At 39.0% G+C, this 25,257-nt stretch overlaps 1 protein-coding gene across 2 annotated transcripts in view; it reads left to right on the forward strand.

The window, feature by feature from the left end:
- Positions 1-16,951, forward strand: part of CLMN (calmin) — a 74,827-nt gene extending 57,876 nt beyond the window's left edge. For both annotated transcript variants that reach the window (XM_065063571.1, XM_065063572.1), the window contains 9 exons: positions 509-601; positions 1,841-2,031; positions 3,808-4,001; positions 4,954-5,036; positions 6,481-7,797; positions 8,836-9,017; positions 9,761-9,821; positions 10,846-10,907; positions 12,573-16,951. In XM_065063571.1, the coding sequence (XP_064919643.1) occupies positions 509-601; positions 1,841-2,031; positions 3,808-4,001; positions 4,954-5,036; positions 6,481-7,797; positions 8,836-9,017; positions 9,761-9,821; positions 10,846-10,907; positions 12,573-12,726 (2,337 nt within the window). In that variant the 3' untranslated portion in view covers positions 12,727-16,951. The remainder of the gene's footprint in view (positions 1-508; positions 602-1,840; positions 2,032-3,807; positions 4,002-4,953; positions 5,037-6,480; positions 7,798-8,835; positions 9,018-9,760; positions 9,822-10,845; positions 10,908-12,572) is intronic.
- Positions 16,952-25,257: the final 8,306 nt, after the last annotated feature.

Raw genomic sequence — 25,257 nt, forward strand, 5'->3', positions numbered from 1 at the left:
GAAGAAACCTCAGTGTGGGAAAGTCTAGAGTTTGCCTGGATTAGGCAACCCTATCCTTTGCTAAATGATTTAATCAGAACTCTGTGGCAAGCTGTGAGAGGTGAGATAAGCAAGGAGAAAAGAGATGTATAGCAAAACAGAAGTAAGCAGATCTTATCAGGATTTTAATTTTTTGTATGAGCATTGACTCTACTCTTTGAGAATACGATCCAGTGGAGGGAGCATTATCTTGTTTTATTTTTGTATGGAGGAAATATATTTGTAGTTTTGAAGATGTAGCACCAGGCTCACGTCTGTTCTGTAGACTGTGCTGGGGGCTTGAGATGAGTTCCATGAGCAGGGTGGTTGTGACCAGGGCAAATTGTCATTACCAAAAGATCTCAGTCTTGCTTTTTGGCTGGCCAGTCAGTAGCAGAAGTGTTCTGGACATATCCCCTAGTCTCAGTGCATTGTTTGCATTTACCTTGCTTCTTTGAGTTCAGCTCTGAATTTATTATCTCTTCTACAGGTAAAGCTTGTTAGCATCGATGCAGCAGAAATAGCAGATGGAAATTCCTCTCTGGTACTTGGATTAATATGGAATATAATCTTGTTTTTTCAGGTAATAAAATGTGAATACTTTAATCATAAGTGAACAATCTTCATGGTATCAATCTATTCCAGCTGAATGCTGATTTTTAAACCTAAAGAGCATAATTAAACATGCTAAACCTGATCTTTTCCCTCCTAATATACGCTAATTTTATACATGCAGCTGTGCAGCTGCTTTCATTTTACTTCATTGGACCTATTTTGGCATAATAGAAGACAATTTAAGCCCTCGTTTGACTTGGATCGAAATTAGAGCTTCAGATTACTACTTTCCCTTCTCTCCTGTGCCTTCTCAGGGTTCTACTCCAGATTCCTTGGATGTGAAACAACATCTTGGGTTTGGTTCCAGGTCACAGTTTATTTTCAATCGCCTTTTCTGGATTTGATCCAATGTGGTGGGAAATTCCATGTAGAATCACTGATCTCCAGAGACTTACTCAACATGGCAAAAATTCACAACTGATGTAGAGGGCCAAATGAAAGATCTTGGAGGGCCTGGAACTGATAAAACTGTTTTGAACCTGAAAATTGATTTAGTCCAGGCTTAGTTTAAAACTGCTCCCTAATCTACACCTATTTTGAAAACGCACGTCTAGACAATACCAAATTCTAATGAACAGAGAGAGATGGAGGGAGGCTTACGCAGCTCTCGTAAGACTGGGAGGCTCCTTCATTCTCTTGAGCTCATTTCAAAAATGGCTGTAGGTTTAAAAACTAATCTCGAAGTTGCGCTGGGGTTGCTGTCCCTGGCTGAGCTCATCACACTGAGCAGTGTTGCACAGCATCAGCCTGGCCAGCCAGACTCACAGGCTGTGACAGAACCCGTCAGCCTGGCAGCAGTAGGAATGAAGGACCAAAGAGCGACAGGGTGGATAACCTGGACTCAAATACCAGTGCTGACCAGGACAGGAGTGCTGCTGCAACTGAAGGAAGTCCTGTGAAGAGAACAATTTCAGTTAAACTGACTTGTCTATCAAGGACACATATCTTTGCTTTTCGTTTAACATGAATTTGCTCAGTTCAGCCTGAACTGACACCTCGCCCTGCCTGTTTCCTGGGGTCACCACTGGGCTGCTGCTGCTGCCTGTCACACCCGTGCAATACAAGTCAGGAGTTATAATGGACAGGCCTAAAGTTAATTACCTCTTAAAATTCAGTTACAGCGCAGTTATCTTTAAAATCTGAGAGAAAACAAGCGCTGAGTTCTGCATGTTAAACGGAACACTGCGTGTTCCACCTTTTATTACAGATTAAGGAGCTGACAGGCAACCTCAACAGGAACTCCTCCTCCTCCAGCCTGTCCTCTGGTCCCAGCGGTCCTGAGTCAGACACGTCCCACCCCAGCACTCCCAGCGTGGAGAGGAACATGTCGATTACCGTGAAGGACCAGCGGAAAGCCATCAGAGCCCTTTTAATCTGGGTTCAGAGGAAAACCAGAAAGTAAGCTAACTTGTGGAAAACCATGTTTTGCCACCTGCACTTTTGAAGCTGAATCTCTTCACTCTCCCACCCTGCTTGTGTATTATCATGTGCTGTGGCTGCTTCTGCTTTTGAAGTTTGCAGGCACAAGGTCTCTGCAGGGCTTTTGTCACTATGGCCATGTGGCTACAGCAGCCGTCTGACCTTGAAGCCGTCTGCATCGCTGGCTTCATGATTTGAGCGTTAAATGTTAACTTGCACTAATCTGCTTGGCACTGTTGAAAACAGCGTCATTCCCTCCTCCCCTGACCCCCTGGCTTTTGTGCAGTCTGTTTGATATATCATGCTAATTAAAGGGTAGGCATAAGCAACGGGTGAACTGAAAAAATAAATATATTGAAAGGCTTTAGCAACAGCCTTTTAAATCAAGCAGAAGCCATGTGGGAGCTTCTCTGTGTGCTGCAGAGTGCCTTGAAGGACAGAGCCCCTGTCAGAGTCCCTCTTCCTCAGATTTAAAGAGGGGAAGGAGGTGAATCTTAAGTCACTTCGCTCAAACGTGTAACATTTAGGTCCATTTCTGTTGCTCAACACCTCTCTCTCCTCTTTAATAAAAGAGCAGGTCTTTTGCCAAAGCATTTTGTCTAGTAATGTTTTAACCTGGCAGAGTTACTGTCAGGTTAAAAAACCTGAGTGTAAGACGTCTAGTGCACATGTAAATGCTTGGCGTGTATTTTACATATATTGTTACCTGAAGTGATGACTGTCAGAGAGTTTTCAAGAGGGCATGGGTCAAACATACACAAGTTGGAGAGCTGAATGTTTGGCATTTTTGTCTGTTGATGGATTTATATGTCCAAATGTGCCTGTGAACAAGTGTTCTGTGCTTAGTGTTGAAGATACCAATTTGCATCTTAAATACTTGGTCCTGTGGGCTACATCATCCCATCGTTGTCTCCAGTGAAGCTAAGGGTGCTTGTTGTGCAGGTACACTTGTCCCATTGAGTTCTGCAGATCACTGCTGCTAGTGCAGACTGTAGAGGGAGCACAGCTGTAGTCCCAAAATAGTGCTGATATTGTCATTAACAGGGAGGTGGTACAAGGAAAGTGAGGACCAGAGAAGTAAAAGCTGTAGACTTCTCAGTCCAGTCAAAGAGTACAAATTGAAAACATCTAATAGGAGAAAATTGTTCTTGCAACTGCACTATTAAAAACATAACAACATTGTTATAATCCTGTTATCCCATGACTTGTGCAGAATTTTCTGTTATGGGTCTGTGTTTCATTGCAAGTTTGATGGCTGTTTTTTTCTCCAAAACTTTAGGCATCTAACACACTTGTGCTTTATACATATACTGACACCATTTGCATTTGGCAAAACACAATTTTCTGCTATAGAAGGCGAAGTACACGGGCTGTGAATTGTTTGTGCTTATGTTTTTAAATACTTAAGTGTTGGCAGTCTTCCCAAGCTATGGCATTAAAATGCTGGAGAGCAACAGAAACAGGAATCTCAGAGACATTTGTTTTTGTGAGTGTTAAATGCGGTCGCTGAGTTCTTGAGGGTTTTGTTTTTATTAACTACTTCCTACAAGCAGGTTGATGTCAGCTGTTAGCCACAGCAATCTAGTTTGTGAATTCTGCTTTATGGATGTATTTTGTGCATTTTGAAATCCAGGAAGATCTCAAATGTGACTTGTGCAACACAGCAACCTTACTTTTAACTTTGAGAATGATGAGGTCTTTGCTTTGGATTTTGTAACACAACCACTCATGTAAACTGTATGTAATTCTGTTCAGGTATGGAGTTGCAGTTCAGGACTTTGCCAGCAGTTGGAGGAGTGGCCTCGCTTTCTTAGCTATCATAAAAGCAATAGACTCTACTTTGGTAGATATGAAGCAAGCACTGGAGAAATCATCTCGAGAAAACCTGGAGGATGCTTTCAGCATAGCACAAAAGAAGCTGGGTGTTCCTCGGCTCCTAGAACCAGAAGGTAAGACGCCTACATCAACTTTGTTGGGTAACATTCAGGCTATAATGAATTCTTGAACATTGCATTATGATACCTCCAAAAACCTCCCAGTGATTAGGCTGTTGATGTGATCAGTGTGTTGGGCTGACGGATAAGAAAAATAGAAATGAATTGGTCACTGGTTTGTAGCCGTAAGCTTCCACTCATACTTGTAAGCTCCTTGGGGCAGAGATCTTACCATTGCTCCTGGTTAACGTTTAGATGCTATGTGACATCTGCATTACTAGCTGGCATTAATCACCACCCTGTTGTGCTGAGAGGTGTCTCAATGCAGTAGCTCCATTTCATAATGTCTACAGTCTGCAGAGACTAAGTATCACTCCAGGATGATGTATGCGAGTCTGCCATGAAAATGGGTAGATACCTATTTGAATGTATTTGCATCTCCCAGTTTTTCTTTTACAATGCATATATAAACATACATATATATAAATATATGTAAACATAAGCATATATGTATATAAATGGAGCTGCTTCTTGCAGTGTTTTTTACCCAACTCTTCTAGAGAGGTGTTAGGCCTTGATTTTCTAATTGAAAGCACAGATTGACTATTTGTGCTTCCATGGGTCACCTGTTAGACTACTGGGCCATCCTGCTAAAAATAAACCTCTGAGCAGTCACTCAACAAGATCACTGTCTAGTGACAACATGAATGACAATATGAAGGTGGATGAAAAGGGATCCTGACCAGGATTTAGTATGTATTTGAAAACAGGACAACGTAAGATGTTGAGAACTCTTTCAAGTACCATCAACAGGGAAAAGTATTTCTCTTATCTGTCAGAAAAAGAAAAGCTTTTGTAGCTGTTATTTGTCTTGTCATAAAGGCGGGATAAATGTCTGACGATCTGTTCCTCTGCAAGAGCGTTTTAAAGCCATGTGTACTCAAGCCGCTTGTGTCTGTCTCTATAGATATCATGGTGGAATCCCCTGATGAACAGTCAATTGTGACGTACGTGGCACAATTTCTGGAACACTTTCCGGAGCTGGAAGGGGTATGTGTTTACTCCTACGTCACGTCATTTTTTTAACCTGCTTTGGTGTAGTTGGTAAAGTAAAATATTGCTGTATTTATCCTCTAGGTTTCTTTCTAAGCTATTTAAAATAAACCACAAACTCAGATTTAATTTTTCACATTTTTGTTAAATCCAGTCAAATAGGCTTTCATTGGCAATTGTTAAAACGTTTTACGTAGAACTGTGCTTTTAAACATTTACATAAAATTATAACTTCCAGAGGTTAGAATTGGCTACATAGGGGTCTACTACTTTGCTATATTAGTCTTAAATAAGGCTGAAATTTATCCCTTCATCTATGATGATTCATTGGACTTTGAATTGCATTTTGACTTCTCAAGTTTGAGGGCCACACTCAACCTGTATTTGGCAGGTATCAGACACAAAATACCAGAGGCTGAATCTTGTCAATGAAACACTCATTGTAAGTATGAAATAAATTGCAGCTTAAAGGACCAGGACTTTAATGCAGTCTTTATCATAAATAAAATAATAGAGGAGCAAGCAGAGACTGACTCTGTCAAGGATTGACAAAGGATGTTTGCAGAAACAGAGGATAAACTTACAGAGAAATTAAAGGGGACAGGAAATTTGAGGAACATGGGAAGTCCCAAGAAAATGATCTGCAGAAACGATCTGCAGAAGCTGGAAAACTGTTCCGGAGGCTGCTTGTAGTTCCAGACAAACCTAGTTCAACATAGGCTTTTTGATGTCAAAGGATCCCCAAGGGACTTGGTGTCCCTTGAGTATCTGGATAAGTTTTTGTGCTGGAGTATATGCACATAAATGATGGTTCCTACACAAAAGGCATTTCCTTTCATTTCTTGACTGAAGGTTCCAGTTGAGATGTATCTTGTAGCTTAGAAAATTGGTGTGCGTTATGAAAGTCACTGGAATTAAAATTATTATAATAGTGTAATTATTGTTATTAGATTATGTGAGCAGTAAGATTTGTTGGCATTAAGAATCATGGGCATTTTAATGGACAAAAAGAAGCCTACTTTTATTTTTTTTTCAATACAGTCTGTTGGAATGGAATAATCTAATATATTAATATATTTCACAGCGGATTTATTAGACTTATTAGATTTATTTTATTCCCAGGGTTTGTGATTGTGTGAAAAAGCCAAGTCAGTTGCATCCACAGGTGCACCAGGGAGACATGAATATATTAATAACTGAGAAGTATGCTTGTCTGCATTCTAATCTTCCTGTACAAGTGGCTTCTTGACATGCAGCTTTGTTCAAGTCACTTGACTTGCCAAATTGGTTTCCCTGCTTTGAAAATAAGTGAGTCATTAATTGGCCATGCACAAGGTAATGGGCTGATGGGCTAGGTAGTCATTCTTTCTGTAGTGTTTGGGAAAAGTAAAATGGTATCTGAGGTATGATTTGTCTTTTAATGGTGTATCATCACTTACAGGAAGATTTTACAGATCCTGACAAGGAGCTTCCGATTGAGTCCACATATGTGCACATCAAAGACACACCTTTAGAAAAGGAAAGCAAAATCCTGATTTTAAGTAAAAGTGAAGAAAACATGTATACTGTTAATCATGAAAGGAGTCATCCTGCTCCTCCAAAGGTTCACATACATGACACCCCTGAGAGAATCCCATCAGAAACCGTTCCTGAAAAGTGTAATGGGAAATTGAGTCAAGTGTTCGGTGATTCACAGGAAGGATCTGAAGAGGAGCCTCAGAGGCCTACCTCACTGAGAATTACAGGATCTACCAGTTTTGAATCCAATTCCTCTTGGGAGGTTCTAAGTGACAAATTCATGTCAGGTGAAGGGGGCATATCTGATGATCCGCTGAAACAGAACAATGACCTTTCTCCAGCTGTTTTGACAGATCAGAAAAATTCTGTTGACTCTTTTGAAGACTACTCTGAAGAATTAACTAAAGAAACCTCTACTGAATATGACAATGAAACTAAGAGCCTTTCAGCCAATACTTCTTCTTTGAGTCCATTATCCTGGACTTCAGGTATACTTACAGATGAATCTATAAATAAAGTAGAAGAGAGCAAACCCCAGAGTTCAATTATTTTACCAGAAGATACCTCAAAACAAGAAGACACGCATAAGTATGTCCTTCACCTTCTAAATGAGGAAATACTGAAAATTCCACAAAATGAACACACAAAGCAATCACCTGGCTTTGAGACAATAGAAACTAACCATTGTTCACTGAATGATTCTAATATCAAAAGTCAAGAACTACCTACAGAGCATGAAATATCCGATGACTCTCTCTCAGATGTACCTAAAAATTCAGAGGACCCAGACAGCTGTGATGAAGCTGAGTCTTCACCTGAAGTGCTACCCAGTTCTTCTAAAGTATCTGTTATACCCCACGATCTCTTTTATTATCCACATTATAATGTTCCCATATCGGCTGTTTTGAACGCTTACCTTGAGCCTTGTATTGAAGATTATGATACTGGAAATGACAAAGCTGCTTCTGAAGCAGTGACGGAAGTTTTGCAGGAGAAGGGCTCACCAGAACAGAACTACAAGGAAGATGCTCCAGAGCCAGACTTGGGGAATAAACTGGGTGTTCCTCCATCAGAAGTAGATACTGAGAACAGCGAGGAGGAAACAACAGATATTAACAGTCCCATGAATTCTTCTGATGAAAAAGAAGTGCCATTACTAGAAGGAGAAGAATTAGAAATTGAAAAAGATGACAAAAAGGCCACCAACCATGAAGATTCCACTATACCACAACATCCTGAGGTATTTTATTTTTTTATTGCCAGCATTTTTTTTTGTGTTTATTTGGGGGATTATGATCTGGCCTCGATGGTTTTCATTTGCTTTCATTTTGCAATGTTTTGCAAAAATATGTAAAATGCATTTTGTTTCCCGTCCCATAACACTGTTTGCCGCAGCCCTCTACTGGAATGAAAGGAATTGCAGATCCCTGAAACGATCTGACATTAAAAGAAAGAATAAGCCCTAATATTAATAATATTGCACAAATGTGAATTATGGTTGTGTTTTAAAGTAGTTCGAGACTCCTCTATAATCCCTAGACATAAAATATTATCACAGAGGGTATTTTTAACAATTTTTAATGAGAAGAACAGAAAGCAGTACTGCTGATGTAGAAAGGATACAGACAAAGGTAATTTTTTTATGAATGCAAATAAGTTTGCCTGCAAAAACTTACACCAATTTGAGTAGGATAAGTTATGTGGATAAAATGAAGGCTTGTCTACACTGGAAGAGGGGGGATTTTTGGTAATTGTTGTGAGTATTGGATTTAGGAAATTTGCTACGGCATCTCTTCTTGCAGACACTGATTTTGAATTGTCTTAGATGTTTTCCAGTACAGTAATTTTAGACGGTGTTTTTCAAGAATGAGTGTCCATTTAATGTTATTCTACCCACTGCTTAGACAAGTTGCTTAAACATGTTTTGGTCCTGACATTTACTAGAGCATTGAAGTCAATTTGCTGTTAGCTTCAAAGGCTAATTGGGGGTAGATTAAAAACAGTCTTAGTGCATTACTTCGAGGAGCCATGTCATGTCTTGCCTTCTTTTTATATAAAAAGAACTGACAACTAATTGTATGTATGTTGAACTGATGATACTCAATGTATCCAAAATGATTTTCAGTAAATGAATTGCCTTTTTTTTTTCTCTTTAGCGAGACTTTCAATCTCATACTACATGCAAATTAGCATCTGAGTAGGCTGCACCACTAAGATATTTGGAAGGCTGGGGAATCAGTCTTGTTGTCTAATGCAAAATGTTTCTTAATTTCAACAGGCCATAGAAAAAGATTTGGAGGATTTGTCAAAAGCCATGAAGAGACAAGAAAAAAATAGTAATAGGGAGGAAGAAGAGAAAAATATTATCAAAGCAGAAGACCTGCAGATCTCAGACGTTGCCACAACTATTCCGTCACAAGATAAACTGGAAGAAATGGCTGATTGTCAGGAGTTTACCAGGTATTTCACATTAACTTTGTTTTAAATACACCTAACTGGCATGAATGCCTGGTCTATTGAAGGCTGTCTGTCCACTGGACGTTTCTTGTAGACTTCTTTTAGGAGCAGTGCACTGGGACTCATTGGCTTCTTCCTGTGTTTCTCTGAAACATGTCGAGTGATTCTGTGCCAATGGGACTTGATTTGATGTTGCTGCACAAACTTTGCTACATAAACCCCAACTAAAACCTCAGTGCATTTTGAACATGGCAGTGTTATAACTGTTTTTTTCCAACAGAAAAAGTGTCTTGTAATGTAGATTAAATAATCCATGTGCATTGTGACACTATGTGGAAGCCTGACATTGCTTCACTCCAGTAGGTATTTGCTGGCCTTTTTTTCTGTCTGTGAACAAGTGAACCAGAACTTGGTAGGCTGACCTTGGCTGGCCACCATGTGTCCACCAAGCCACTCTCTCACTCCCTGTCCTCAGCAGGATGGGGGCAGAAGATAAGATGAAAAATTCATGGGTCGAGGTAAAGGCAGTTGAATGAAAAAAAGCAAAGAGCACATGTGGAAGCAAAGCAAAAGGAGACAAACAAAATTTCTCCAGTTCCCCTCAGCAGGTCCATATTATAACACATGCAACATGTGTGGTTTTGCATAGCTTAAAAGTAGCATGTGCAATTTCAGTGGCTGTCTTTGAAATTAACCCAAAACTTAGCTTTATTAATTTTAACACTTTGCTTTTACATACACTTCAGAACCAGTGAAAGTGATTCCAACATTTGCCTCCGAAAAAGATCTCCTAATCCTTCTGAGGCGGTAAGTATGTGGAAATGTACTTATCTCTGTTTCTCTATTTCTCTTCAGCTCCAAAACTTCACATACTGTAAAAGGCTCTCAGGTATAAATAATGCTCTGTGATAATACAAAAGCCCTTCAACTTATTTTAGTGCCAAAACCAGGCATAGCTGAAAAGCTTTACTCGACTCTCCTAAATACATGGAACTGAACCTTATTCAACTCTGAACAAACCATGGAGTACCTAGTACTACAAATAAATCTATTGTAACTTTCAGGCTTAACTTTGCTATAACTGTAGAGCTGCAATATTTTGCTTCTTTGAAGCTCCCTTTATGTGCTGCTCCAGTGCCTTTTAGTTTGTGCATTCTCTCTTTGTTTGCTGGTGTCCCTGCAAACATGCTGGGTGACTCTTGAACTGCACCAGTTCTTTCCCTGGTCCTTCATAGTAGCTGTGTATTATCTCCATAGCAGCAGCTAACCCTAAAAGAATTTTAGTTGTAATGTGAAACTGCATCCTTAATGGCAGATGTAATTCATACTGGTTTCTTGAGAGCACACTATACGACTGAGCTCTGGATTTTTATTTTTTGAGTCTGAAGGAATGGAAGTGATCAGCAATAGAGGCTCACTGAGCAAGGATAGGAATATGGCTCTTTTCAGCACAAAATAAAATTCTGACTGTCTTGAAGTTTTAAACAAATGCTGCCACTAATGTTCAATGAAAGGGAGGTTTCACACAGATGCTTTAGTTTTGCAACACTGTCAGAGCTACTAGAAATACATATGAATAAGGGGAGCTTTATTCAATGGAATAATAGGAGTTGAAAGCAAAAAAGTCTTATTTCACAATGTTTTCTCTTCTTCTGTGTGCACACCAGACTGCAGTCGTGGATGTACTGGCAGGGAATAAATTTATAAGTACACTTTCATTTTATTTGAACAAATGTTAGACATACTCTGGATAAAATACCCACACAATTACGATATTTTCAAAATGCTGATTTTTTTTTTTCTTATATAATCTATTCCTGATTTGTTTAAGGAAATCTGTGATGTAAACAAGCAGAAGATGACAGATGTAAGTGAAAATCCGTCAGTCATCAGGTGAGTCATACTTATTCAGACAAAGCCTTTTGCAAGGAATTAGTAACTCCTAGCTACTTCTAACAATGTTACAAAGGGAAATGAAAATTAACTGTAATGGTAGACACTGATTGGATGTCTTGTGTAATAGCTCCAAGTCCATATTTCCCATAGGTGTAAGATAGTAGTCACCATCCCTGGAGGTGTTTAAAAGGCGTTTAGACAAGGTTCTTAGGGACATGGTTTAGTGCTAGAGTTAGGTTAGGTTATGGTTGGACTCTCTGATCCTGAGGGTCTCTTCCAACCAAAATGCATCAATGATTCTATAGAATAGTTCTTTATTGCTTCATCTCCCCCTTGAGAGGAAAGATTCAACTGTCGAAGGAAGATTGTGAGCACTTTCCCCACATGGTGGATATTTCAGCCAAGAAAAGATTGGGAGGACTTCAAATATGAGGCCCTCTGGCAGTGATGACTCTTTCCAGGTTTGGAAGACTTACAAGACAATATTTCTTGTGGTCAGTGCTAGGGAAAGACAATACTTAGTGAAGTTCTGGCCTCTGTTAGAGCACCCATGAGTTTTTATAATTTGTATGTGTGTTTAATTTAGACTTAGGGTGATAGATCCTGAACCCAGAGTGTGTATCCCTTTGGCATTAGGGTGTCTGTATCTATAAGAAGGATAGCTTTAGGTTTTCCCTCTCAGTTGATATTGAATAGTACCTCCCAGAACTTCTAGTTAAAACGATGGTTGCATTTAAATGCAGAAAACACACAAAATACTACTGGGATCCAGTGTCGTCATATCCTGCTTCTGTTAAAAAAATACATGAATAGCTGTCACAGTTATGCCTGTTTGCAGACTAATGATATTTAGCAAGTTTTCTGTAATAGTCAGGTATATATCCAGTATAATATCTGAGCAAGTAGGATGCCCCAAGCCAGAAAAAGGACTCATTAAAATAGGCCAAACCCCAGTTTTCTCCAAAAGCAGATATAAGAAAGTATACCAGAGGGTGATTTGTATAGTATTTTAAAATTATAAAATGAGTGTACCATCATGTGCCTTTTTAAAATAAGACCTTTTCTTGTGTTTGTGAGAGCTCAGTGCTGCTGGCAGAGCCCATCAGGCTTTGGAATTTTGGAAAGTTGAAGTTTTGGGGTTGTCCTACAAAACCCCAACTGCTAGTAGTTGGTCTCTGGAAGTCATGAGCTTTTTCTGTTCAATTTTCTGGTGTCCGACATGAGAAGCTTTTAAAGTAGATGATTTGGGGAAAGTACATCAAGTCAGATACGTTGCATAAGTAAAATTGTGAAAGTGTGATATGTGGTGCCCAGAGCTATGTTTACTGTTCTGAATATAAAAGGGCATCTTTTTGACTAGTGGAAATCACCTTAGACCAAAGGACTGTACTGTAAGGGCAGCTATTTAAACTACCTGAAAATTTGTCCCAGAATTTTCAGAGGATGCATTGCTTGTACATTGGGTTATAAGGGAACACCCTGCTGAATCCCATTATGCACCTCCTAATCTAGCTTGGACTCCAACTGACCAGATTGAAATGGTCCCTTAAAGTGCTTTTAGTCTGCCCTCTGATCTTTACAGTATATATTAACAGTATATATTAATTACAGTATATATTAATTCTTTTTCCTGTCTCTTACCAAATTCTCTCCTGTTTTCAGGAAGAAAAAGGATTTGGAAGCAAGTGAGACTCCAGCACCAACTCATGCCATTACGATGGTTGAGCAGCCAGATATTTTCTACTTCATCATTTTCTTTTGGGTTCTGGTCTACTGCCTTCTACTCCTTCCACAGCTTCTTAGCAACAAAGTTTGATCTCTGTGAGGTGTGGAAAAATAAAGGACGAGGGCTGGATTGCTTTGTGTATCTGCATATGAATATGTTCCTTCAGGTGAAGCACAAACAGAAATATATTAATAGGACCTGGTATTTATGTTTATTATCAGGTTGTCCTCAATTCCTCTACTGTTGTGCTATGACAGCGTCTAAGCACATTTTATATTATGGTAATTGTGTAAATATATATAAAAATTACCTGATTTAGTAGATGCGATTTTGTACATTTGTGCCTTGCTTTATAAGATGCTAAATAAAACCAGATAATTATCAGTAGAAATATGAACAATTCAGAGCTCTAGTCTTCAAAAATAATTCTTCTGGCTTCATTTACTTATGTAGGGCCTGACAGCTGTGGAAGAGGGATGCAAGGGCAAGGCTGGAAATGGTTTTACACATTTCCCATGAAATTCTTTGAGAGAGTTGGAGGCAGAGCAGAGCGGCAGGTGGTGGAACATGCTGACCTCAGGAACTGATCACAACTCCAATGGCAATCCAGTGGAGCAACAGAATCAGTTCGAGGGTTTATTTGGCTAGGGGAGTTTGGTTTTTTTTAGGATTTAAATTAATTTTTATCCTGAACCTTTTGTTATGTTTAATTCATAGGAATAAATTGGATGTGGAGAAGTGTGAAGAACATACATGCTAGCTGCTTCTTAGGAAGGAATACATGAGAAATCTTAGACCAGAAACTTCTGTAGAGAATACCTGAAGAAATACTGATGGTCACCATCTTTGAAAAGAAGTTGAGGACACTTAGATACCATGGTTTTAGTTTTGGTATCTCACTGTTTCTGAGGCTGCTTCTGCTTCCTTTTTTCCACTGCTTTTACTTGGCAGATGATGTGAAGATTTCTCTTTTTTGAAGATACAAAAGATTATAGGTAACTTAATTTGCTGAGGCTACTCTAAAGGCACAAGGACATGGTAAAAGGATTAGCAATATCCCTTAAGTGCCCAAATCAATAAAGAAAGAGATGACAGATGGAAAACTAAATACAGAGAAACATTGACAGCTGGTATTGACTTCCTAGTGCAACTGAAGAGACTCTCGTGGCTTGTCCATAGATACAGTTGAGCCACTTTTGCATCTTGTCATATTTTGTCCACATTGGGGATCCCTGTAGGATACTTGATTTAGGATTTTTGCAAGGGAGGTGTTCCTGTGCATTACAGGATAAAAGAGAGGGCTTCAAATTAAATTGAATAGCAGTAACTTTTCTCTGTGTGACTTTTGGTGAAGTCACTTTTTTATCGGCACAGTTTTAGTTTCACAGTATGCTTTATGAGATTATGTTGATGTTGCCACTTCCACTTGAAAATTCACAAGGTTGACTGTAATGTTCTTCAGAAATGAGGGGTTCAATAATTTACATGGAGTGATACTTACAATATGTGGCTATAAGCTTTACATATTTTGTTTAGAATAAGGTTTATCTCTGCCCTGGCTTAGTTTTCAGCTGACCTAATGGTACCTGGTGTCAGGACACATCTGAATATATAGTAATGTGTTTGCAGGTATTTAAAATCTGTTTTCAGTCATGTCATCTGCTGGGCCAATCCTAACTGTCCATCACACTTCACTCTTCTTTATAAGTTTTATGTCTCCCTGGGATTTCTCTTCTGAGCGGCAGTTAAAATTCAATAGCAGAAGTGCATGGCAGGAGATCTTAAACATGGAAGATAAAAATCTGAATCTATTTCAGTCAACAGAATGCAGGAATCTTTTCTATTCTGTCCCGTCACTGTTGACTAGAGCTGGATTCACCCTGTGAATCTAAAAATAAGACCCTTTGTGCTTCTTGAGGAACAGATCCAAACTTCCCAACTTAATTCAGCGTAAATCAACGTAAGTAAAAAAAGATAGTCTTTCAGCTTGCTAATGTTCAGCATTTTGATTCATCTGATTTTGTGATGCATGAACGTATTTGTGCTTGTCGATGAAGACATTGATACTTTTTTCCAAAAGAAAACATATACCGTTGAAGAGCTGGTGCTTTTTCTCTGAAAGAATAAAAATTAGTGCAAGAAACTTTATATCCTCATCTTGAAAACCACTGAATACCAGGCTAGGGCATGGCAGCTATTTAATAGCAGCAAGTAGCAATGTACATTTTTTTGGAAGAAAGTGTTGACAACTCTTTATCATCTGCCAGCCTTCACAGGCTACTTTGGTTTATGACAACTTTTTCTCAGCCTTTGTACCTTATTCTCTGGTTCTTCCATGTTTCTTAGTCTTCGGCAGAGATTATTCGGAGTTGAATTCAGTCTCTTCATAGAACTTTACAGCTAGCAAAGTTTAATTAAATAAAATAAGCCCCCTTCTTGTCTTCTCGCCTTCCTCCCAAGAAAACTAATCAGAATGAGGAGGTCTTTGGTTGTCTCATCTAAACAACTGACATCCTTAAAGAATGGAAAAGTGAATGGGAATGCACTGATGCTGGCAGTTTCATTACACAGTATTTTCTTCCAAGAGGGGGAAAAGCCAGGGCTTGCTTTCTTACCTCCCACTGATGAACAGTGATTGAAACAGTGAATTAAATGTGCAGTTTAAATGTCAAACAGCATCCAACAATTGTCTTCATCGTCCCACCTGATGTTTAAACTGAAGTGTGCTTTCCAGCCTATCCCGTGAAGAGATGGGGCATTGCTTCTTCCCTGCAAAACAGGTGAACTCCCCGCCCCCCAGATTAGTCCATGATAGTCAGTATTAAGTTGCTATCTGTATTTGGGTTTGTTTGTTCATTTGCTTTTTTCTATAACAGAAGTAGTCTACCTTAGCCCTTCCATGGGTAAGAAGATCCAGGGTAAAAAGTTAAGTGATGTTACTGGTGTAGTCAACTTTGCATGAAAAGAGACTGAACTCTTCAGGATTTTTGCCATTACTCTGAACTGAAAAAAAATGACATCTCCATAGCCAGCAGCTTCCTCCACTTAAATTGACTAGTAAGCCTGCATCTCCTCTTCCACTCTGCAAAATCCAGTCCCTCAATGCAAGTGCCCCATTCTGAAAACATGGCTTGTTGCTGGACTTTGTGTCCTCTTCTTAGCTTAGAAGCTCAAAGTCTGATTGTGGAGCATTCACTATGGCAAAGCCTGTTTTAACTTGCTGGCTGAACAACTGGCTTGAGGTAGCAGAGGTTTTAAAGGCTGATGGGAAATCTCTCATCTATCGATTTTGCAACAAATATGTGCACTGTCTGAATAAGGAAGTTTTTCCTGAATTTTTGCTTGGGTTTTTAAAAAGTGCTAATCTCAAACAGACTGCATTTGGTACTTTGATTTAGCAGTAGAAGGGTACTGATCTATTGAGACTGTTTCTAGAATCCAATGTTGAGTTGTGTGGGTAGCAGAGTATTGTGAAGTCTGAGTGCTGGGAAGTGTTTGAGGATTACTGGACAAAGGACGTTTGATGTTCACAGAAGCATCATTGAAGTCTGAGAGACAACTGTAACAGAATGGTTCAATGTTATTGTAGTCATGTAACTTAACTGCAAAGTGTTTTATTGTGTTTTTATAGAAAGTGCAAGGAAGGATATGCTAGTAAAGATAGATTCCTGCTAAACATTTATGGGGCATATGTCTTAGAGTTGACAAAATGAGTTAAACAGTCACATAATCTACAAACCGAACTGAATACAGCTTTTGCCAAATTGTTGGAAATGATCAATGCAAATATGGGGAAAGCAAATTACAGAAATAAAAAAATGACAATCACTTTTCAATGCCATGAATATTTTTGATGGATTGAGCTCTAAAATGTATTTTTATTGAGTTTCTAGATTGTAATGAATGTGTCTAAAGAATTTTATGCAGAGCTTGAGAGTTCAGCTGTTTTAAAATGATTTTTTATATAGCAGTGATTATTTTATCTATATATTTAATAGAACTGTAAAACCATTTTAAGAGTACCTGTAAAATTCTGTGTATGTGATATCACTATTTATTAATTATGATTCATGAGAATGAACATTAAGCTATGCATTGGTTGTGTCATCCATTTTAAAACTGGAAACTCCAAACAGGAGAAGAGAGTTCATGAACAGTAGACTCAAAAAACATGAGAAATGATTGAATACAATTGTGTGACTCTTAAAGCTGCATAGCAATATGTCATTTTGTGATGTTAAACTTTCGGCTAATGTTGCAAAATATACTGAGTGATTAAGCTACTTTCTTCCATTAAAACTTCCTGAGGCTGAAATTTCTATATGTTGACATTTGGTGTCTAAACACACTTAAATCCTCTAGATCTTCTGGAGACTGTCCATTTACTCCAGTTCAGTATGACTGTAAGTTCTTTATCCAAGTAGTGAGCCACTGAGTTTATGGGGGTACCATGCAATACCCAGTGGGTTTTTTTAGGGTTTTCTGCACCAATCCCCACAGAATCAAAGCTTTAAAAGATTAATTTGGCCAGTGTATATGGTATCATATTCAGCCATCTAACAAGATAATAGTTAGTGCATTATCACTTATGCCAGCTTTAAGTACTTGGAGTCCCTTCTTGCCAAGCGGAAACCTGAATACATCCATCCAGTTGTGTTCAGTTCCTCTACTTCTGTGGAAGTCAATGCCGTGCATCTGTGTGCTAAGCACACACTGCAGGATCTGGCCCAGAGGGGACTTAAATTGACTTTAATGACATAAGCCAGTAGGTAGCTGAACCCATTAGCGCTGGATCCCCTCAATTCCAGTGTACAGAAACAATGCCACTGACTTCAAGTAACCCCTCTGTATGCATAGTATTTGTTTGCCTAAATTCTGCAGGATATATCCTCTCTTTCTTGTGGAAAGTTTAACATCTACTTCCATTTTTGATTAAGAGAACAGTGGCAGGAAACAAATGGCTGGAAGATGAGGGTGAGGTTACCGGTTGGAGTGTGGCTGTGATAGTTCCCAAACCACTATAGCCGAAAGCTCTGACCCTGACAACATCTTGCCCACTGTTTTCCAAGTAGTGGATCTTAATGGAGGTGAAAAAAAAACAACCCTTTAAAGTTTTTATATTTCCCCATTGTGCAGTTTTTTGTCAGGTAAATAAAATTCTTCCCCTGGGCGTACCACTGATAACACTAATTTACAGCTGCCCAACTTAAAATTGTTCATGTTCCAGGTCTGTATCTAGACAGGACTTGCAGTACAGCTTGTTCCCATGCACGCTGCCCAAAGAGGTGAATCTGTTTCTGCAGGAGGATGAGAGGTACATGTACATTAAATGATACGGAAAAGTCACATTCCGAATGGGATAGTTTGCTTTCTCTGTCCGTTGCCTGACACAACTCTAGAGACCACGAAGAGTGAAACATTAACCCTTTATTTTCAAGTGCCATGTCCATTTCAGGGTTATCTTAACTGAAATTGTGGAACATCAAAGTACGTGTTTCCTCCTCTAAACGTGAGATGTATAAAACTTCCTTCCACCTCAGTGACACTTCTGATGACTACAGGCAGCTGCCACTGCTGATATTGGAAAACAAGAACTGTGTTATTTTCTCACCATGAAGGGAATGTCCAGGTTTCTCTGGAACATAAAATTGGCCCCAATGTGATTTATATACTTCTTTCTTCATTAGAAGGCTAGAAGGGGCAATAAAAATAATTAATTTTAGCTCAGTAAGAAATACTAAAACTGACTATTCCAAGAGAGGCTAGATCCTGCCCTTCACTGCTGCATTCAGATCGGGTAATATTTTATTCCCCAAGTAGTTTCATTACTTTCACTGAACCTTTCTGGAATATCTTTGATTCGCAGAATAGATTTGCTCTGTGTCCAAGGACCAATTCATATGGGGCGTCCATATCCATGGCCATTACTAGACTGTAACAGAAAATCACCAGTGTTTACTTGGAAATGACTGGTCTGATTTAAGTCAAGTAACTTTCAACTTATATGCTGCTCATTTTTTTGAGAGAAATAATGCAGTTATTTTTTAATGCCAAATAACTTACACAAGTCAAATAAGTCTATTTTTATTGTAATAAAAAATTCAACTTCTGCTTTTGTCTTGAACAAAACATATTTTAGTAGGCATACCACTTTGTGCTATTGTATTCTGCTGTGCAAAAAGCTGAAGAAAGCATTTTACCTTTATTGTTAAAGTTCTCCAGTTTAAAATGAAATCTAGTTTGAAATCTAGAGAGCTAGTTTGCTGAAGAGTTAATGAGGGACTTTTATCCTGAAGAAATAATTTGTAAGTAAGGAATGTAATATTCAGAATGCATGGTGCCCTTTGGCAAGTGGTGACCAATGATGGCTATTTAAATGAGAACAAATGCTGGGAGGATTTGAGTGGTAGCAAAAGATAGATACACCGAAGGAGGTGCATTTCTGTGTACTTTCAAATACATTTCTGGATGCTTTCAATCAGTGGTTTGTATTGAATGTTTGCACTTGTTGCTCAAAGATAACTTTTGTGAGAAAGAAATATTCTGTATAGTTGGTACACCCGAAAAGCAGATGTTTTTAGAAACTATTATGCTGTAATAAGAATAGTATTTACTAGTGAATAGTTCCACTTTATTTTATAAAATCTCCAATTTTGAAATAAATGGACAGGCTTCCTGTATATAATCTGTTATCTGTGGGTTTGTCCTTGTCCTCCCCCCAAAAAAATCTTCAAACATCTCATTTCAGGAGACATCACAATTTCATTCTTACTTTATTTATTTATTCAATATTATTATATATACTATATAATTTATATATATATATATATTATATTATTATTTTATATATTATTTTATCTATGTATTCATTTTCATGCCCAGAAACTATATTCACTTTTTAGCAGAGAAGATCTTGGTAAACACAGGAAATTTGTAAAGTGCACTGTTTCCCCATCTACCCAAAAAGTTACTTTTAATTTTGGGGGAAGAATCTCAACTTTTATTCCAGTCTACAAACAGAATGTATTTTAAATTTTTATAAAGGTGAAGATTTATTAATTCATTAATGCATAGAAATTGGCATTATAATGGCAAGCCATGAGAAAGCTTAGATTAACAGTTGTTTGGAATTATATACTGTTCTTACAATTCAGCTTATCTGGCCTGTTTCTATGTAAATGTTTAGACGAGTGGATTAGTAAATTACTAGATGCAGTACTGATTCACATTTACTATTTTCCTCCCCCTACACCTTAATTCCCTTTGCAGTATAAGATAAAAGGAAAATAAAGTACAACAGAGATGCAATACACTTCAGAACTAGCCCCGTGATCTGTCTCCTGAAAAATACATCTTAACCGGATAAACACACAGAAAGAAAGCAGCATATGGGGCATGGAGTGGCAGCGCTTCTCTGTGGGTATCATGCTTTACAAATTGTATCTGTTCCTCTGCGCCTTCGACAAAATCAAACCCACGTTCTCTCTTCAGCACTAATTATACCCGATGGGTAAACAAAGCCAGCAGGGGTAGGACAACCTTCAGATCACTGGGCAGATAGAACGAAGACTTAGATTTGAGCTGTGATTTCTATTGAGGAGATAATAAACATCAATAATATTTTCTTGAGTTGCTATTTCTGTTACAAGGATTATTTCCAGGAGAGTCAATTGCAGTAATTTATTAAATGCCTGTTAGTGTCTAACTCCATTGCTTGGTTAGACTGTACCATTGGCAGCTCTCTGTCCTTGCCAAACTGTACCGTTTACCTTGGAATATCATGTAACATATGATCAAAGCAAAATGTATAGCTCCATCTGCTGTAAATACTTTGAAGTTATTATTTTTGCATTACATTTTTATGGCTGATCTGCACCCTGGAAAACAGATTTATCACTTTGCTAATAAGTATTTTCGGCATGTTAGCAGGAATCAGCATAAATACAGCAGCTAAGTACATTTATACCTTGTGAAGTGATATTTCTCAGTTCTCAGGCAGAAAGGAGCACAAAAAGGTTTATTTCACAGACATTAGGAACTCCTGTTAATTGCGGTATGATGGATCTTTTGTACTGAGTCACTGCAGCTGTTTGTGAAATGCTGAAATTACATGACTCGCTTAAAGTAACCTTAAGTCAGTGATAGACAGGAAGAGATTCCCAGTTACACTTCTACTAAGTAATGGCTTTCCAGAAACAGGTGGACCAACAGTTTAACGAGGTAAAACAAACAAACAACAAGTAAAGCAGTTAAAACCACTGACATTTCTCTTGCACTAGGGAAAACATCCTTATTTAGAGTTATGAAGTCTGGGTCACTGAAGCATGAAAGCACACCAGAAAAAACATTTTAAAGAGCATCCTAGGGGGAATAAATAGTTTGTGCAACCTAACACCTTTTTCAAATCTCAACTCCAGTTTTAGGAACGGAATCTGTTCAAAATAGGTTCTTTTTTTCTTTTTTCTTCCAACTTCCTCCATAATCATACCTGCAGCTTTTTCTCATAATATATTGCAGGTGATACTGTTATGAGTGTGGTTTAAAATGTTTGTAACTGCTCTTTTCTGCAGTGATTCGCAGCTATGAACTGAAAAACCTGGTAGCCAGACCAGGGGGCCATTTGAGAGGAAAGTCTCAAACTAAACTTTCTTAAATGGGGTGCAGAATAGACACATCCTTTCCTGGCCAGAAACTTGAACGCAACACTCCAGCCCATATTTTCCTGATAACTGCCAGCTCGTTTCAATGTGCATTATTGAAATAGTGTGTGACGCTATGACAAAATAGCATGATGGCTGGTACCAACAGGAGGGAACAACAGAGGTCACCATTGTCTCGCGGGAAGGAATCTCCTCATTTTAGAACCTGAGGAGATGCACAAACCCCAAAAGCACAAAGCCTGGTTACCGCGGATGTGATTACACTGTTCTACAGCATGAACAAAAGCAACCACTTGTGACACAGTGATTTTTGGTTCTTTTTTATTGCAATTTTCCTCTTTTCTAACCCAAATACATTTTTTCTTACTCTTACCCAGCAGGAAAAAAAAAAAAAAAAAACACAAAACATAAACAGCCCCCACATCCCTTATTGATACGATTTAAAAAGGAGGAGATAAATGTGTCTGTTTTCTTGTTGTCTTACAACAGTTATCCCATAGAGTAAAACACTGGTATTTCCAGTACTATAGATATGGGTAAATCTGTAATTTGGTACATTATTACTTACTCTGTTCTGGATTTTAATTAGTTGGACTATTTTATTCTTTTCATCCAACGGCCTGTTTACTTTGGTTCTAGGGTTGGTTGTGTAGTTTTCACCAGACACTGAATGCCAAACAGTTTGAAATACGTGGAATTTTTTAGAGTTGTGTATCACACTGATGACTTCACCTCACTTTTCTTTAAAAATTTTTGTAAGAGGTCTGTGAAATCAACATAAAGGTCAATTTTTTGTTTGAGCTTTAAACTCTGGAGATTAGCTGCCATTATACAAGCATATGACATAAAATATCAATTTCTTATGAAGAAAAGAGGATATTGGTGATAGAATAATAAGGAATAGCACAAATTTTATCCTAACTGCACTTTTAAATCAGAAATGCCTATAAGCATGCAGTCTTCATAAAGAAAGCAACTAAGGACGACATCCTTTTCCATCACAAAAATAACTTCCAGAATTCTCCTGACATTAATGTGTTTTGTTTTCTGTGTTGTAAGTATTCTGCTTTATTCTTTGAACATACACAAATTTGATAAAATTCATTATTAAATCATGGCCTGCAGAGTATTAAGGAAGGTTTATTTCTGCTCTATTTTACATTAGAAATAATTGAGAATGCCAATTTCCTTCAGTACTTCAGATAAAACTGGAAAAATAGACCCATATGTTCTGATAGCTCCTACTGGATAAGACTGAATAGCTGCTCCTCTTGCTAAGCTTTTGTCACAGGATGTAATTATATTTCCATCCATAAAAAACAGAAGGATGTCCCTTCAATGCTGTAAAGTACTACTACAATATTTAACAACATGGGCATTACAGAAGACGTGCTATAAAGAGCAACAGAGGTTTGAGCCAAGAAAACACTTAATTTGATAATACCCCAGGCCTCTGTATCACTTTTAATCTGAAATAATTTTACTAGGGTTTGTTTAAATGAATTTAGAGTGCTCCAGTTAGCTTTATCATCTCATCCAGATTTTGTCGGCACAGTTACATTAAGGAAGATGCAAAATCTGCGATAGAATGCAGATGGAATGAGGAAGACTGGACCCCCAGCGACAGACCTTCTGTTGCATAAACATCGCCTTCAGCACAAATTCAAAAGGGAGCGGTCGGCCACAAGTGGCTTTGCATTGCATTTATGGATGTTGCCTTCTTTATTAGGCAACAAGTATGATCTCCAGGCTTTGCACAAGTGTTTGTGATCTAAGGAGACTCCTGACTTGGTCACCTGGTCAGACACAAGTGGACCTGGTGCTGGACCTGTGCACCAGACACATCCTGCAGGGTTTTGCAACAGGGCAAACAGGATCAGTGAAACACAGCACACAACCAAGTCGATCCACCACGGAAAGGAGGTATCAGGAGGAGGCAGAATGGGGCCACCAATATGTATTTATATTATTTAGAGATTTCCTTCCACCAGAGTGACCACATTGCCCACATGTGGCTATATCTTTACGTTTTTGGTGTGGTGAATTGTATGAGGAGTCAGTCCATAGATCTGACTGCTCACTAGCACTACAGGTAGGGCTGTTCTTCTGAGCTTTAAGTGTGTATCCCATCATTACGGTAAATTATCATAAAATACAGTATTTTTTTTCTTGCAGACAAATGAAGAAAACTACTAAAAAGTAACAGAGCTTTTGGACATGTGTGAGTGAAGGTCAGGGAGGAAGAGTTCAGCTTCCAAACTGAATTGTGCATTTAGCAGTCAAAATGATACCAAAGCAAACTGAGGTCCCTAACAGTACAGATTTTCACCACTTACATCCATCTTTTGGCACAGTCCTTTTTTTTTCCATGCTCAGAAAAACAAAACCACACAAAACAAGCAAAACCAACCCACAACCAAGCCCCTTCCTGTTGGTCAGCAATTTCATTTCTCCATAATGTAAATGAAAACCTGAGAAGGGTATCAAGGTAAAAAGGTGGAGCTATCAGCTCCATGGAGACTATTCTAGATAATCTTAACAGCTGAACATTGACAGTGACAAACATTCTACTGACTTTGTGGAAAATGAGCACAATGTGTTCATGAACAAGTAGGGTGATTTGAGCCAGGTGCAGCATTTTCATGGTCACTTCCAAACACAGCTCTTCAGGAGCAAAGCAGCAGTTTTGTGCTCCACCACTACGGTAACTGATGACTAGATATTCAGCAGGACGAGTCCTCTCTGGTTACATATAACTGCCATTTGGGGATGTGACCAGACATGAGTGTGATGTGATTATTGCATTTCAGCTCTTTGACAATTCATCAGGACTTACACTAGGCCAAGGAACTTTCAAACTCCAAATTTGAATTTACAAGAGTTACCTGTTTCATTACATGCCCTAAGCATCTATCTGATCCAGGCTGTGGCTACAAATCTAAGCCACGCAGTAATTAAGCTTAGAGGTTTGGTGATCAGTGACATCCCTGTGAGGAGGGCTCAGTCTTCCCACCAGTCACAAAGAGAATGCTGTTGGCAAGCGATGCCATGGGAGGTGGGAACTAGGGAATTAAAATTAACTGAGACTGGAATTAAAATAAACTGTAATGTAGCTCCAAACACGCCACTGCTCATAAACTAATTCACTCCAGTCCTAAGTCCTTCCTTACTGACCAGCACTTCACACTTACAACTGAACGTTCTCCTACATCGTGCGCTGTTTTGTTATGTTACAGCCCAGTTTAGGTAGATAATTTGTACAAGTGTCCCCATAGTTTTCCAAGGACACAGCTTGCAGATTACTGTCAACTGTCATTAAAGTAAAAGCTGGAAATTGGCAGCAGAAGAGGCACAAGAAAAATTGTGTTCTCGTGTTTCACCACCACACATTTCCCTTTGGTTCATCTGCGCTGAAGGGTTTTGATGGTGGAAAAGTCACCCTGCACCAACAGTCCAACCTAGGAAATTTCAGGACACTTAAAAAAAAATTTAGTAGTAGCAGCTTACAGCATTCATTACTCAAGCAACTGAGTGTCGACAAGAAACTCAAGTGAGACCAGTGGTCCAGGTAGTCAACAACCTGCCTTAAGCAATGGCAAAAGGAGATGCTGCTTAGGGAGCACACATAATCCAACTACCTCCAGGGGTCCTGTCTTCCAGACTCTGGGCTCAGCAAATGCAAGGCCTCAGCGCACCAGCTCCCTGGTGGAAAAGCAGCACTTTAGCAAGAAGGCCCAGAGTGATCAGAAAGCTCAGTGCCGCTCAGGCCAGACACTGGCCAGAGCCACCCAGCACTCCCTGCTGCTGCCAGAGGGATCACCTTTCTGCCGGGGCTCGCCTGGAGCCGTACGATAGCACAGCCCCTTCCCTCAGACCCGTCTCACCTCGCAGCTCCTGCCTCCCTGACCCAAGATGGCGGCCGCCGCCCTCGCCTCAGCGCGGCCGCCTCCGGCGCGCGCCA

The sequence above is a fragment of the Columba livia genome, chromosome 5 (genome assembly GCF_036013475.1).
Source record: "Columba livia isolate bColLiv1 breed racing homer chromosome 5, bColLiv1.pat.W.v2, whole genome shotgun sequence".
In the NCBI taxonomy this organism is placed as follows: Eukaryota; Metazoa; Chordata; class Aves; order Columbiformes; family Columbidae; genus Columba; species Columba livia.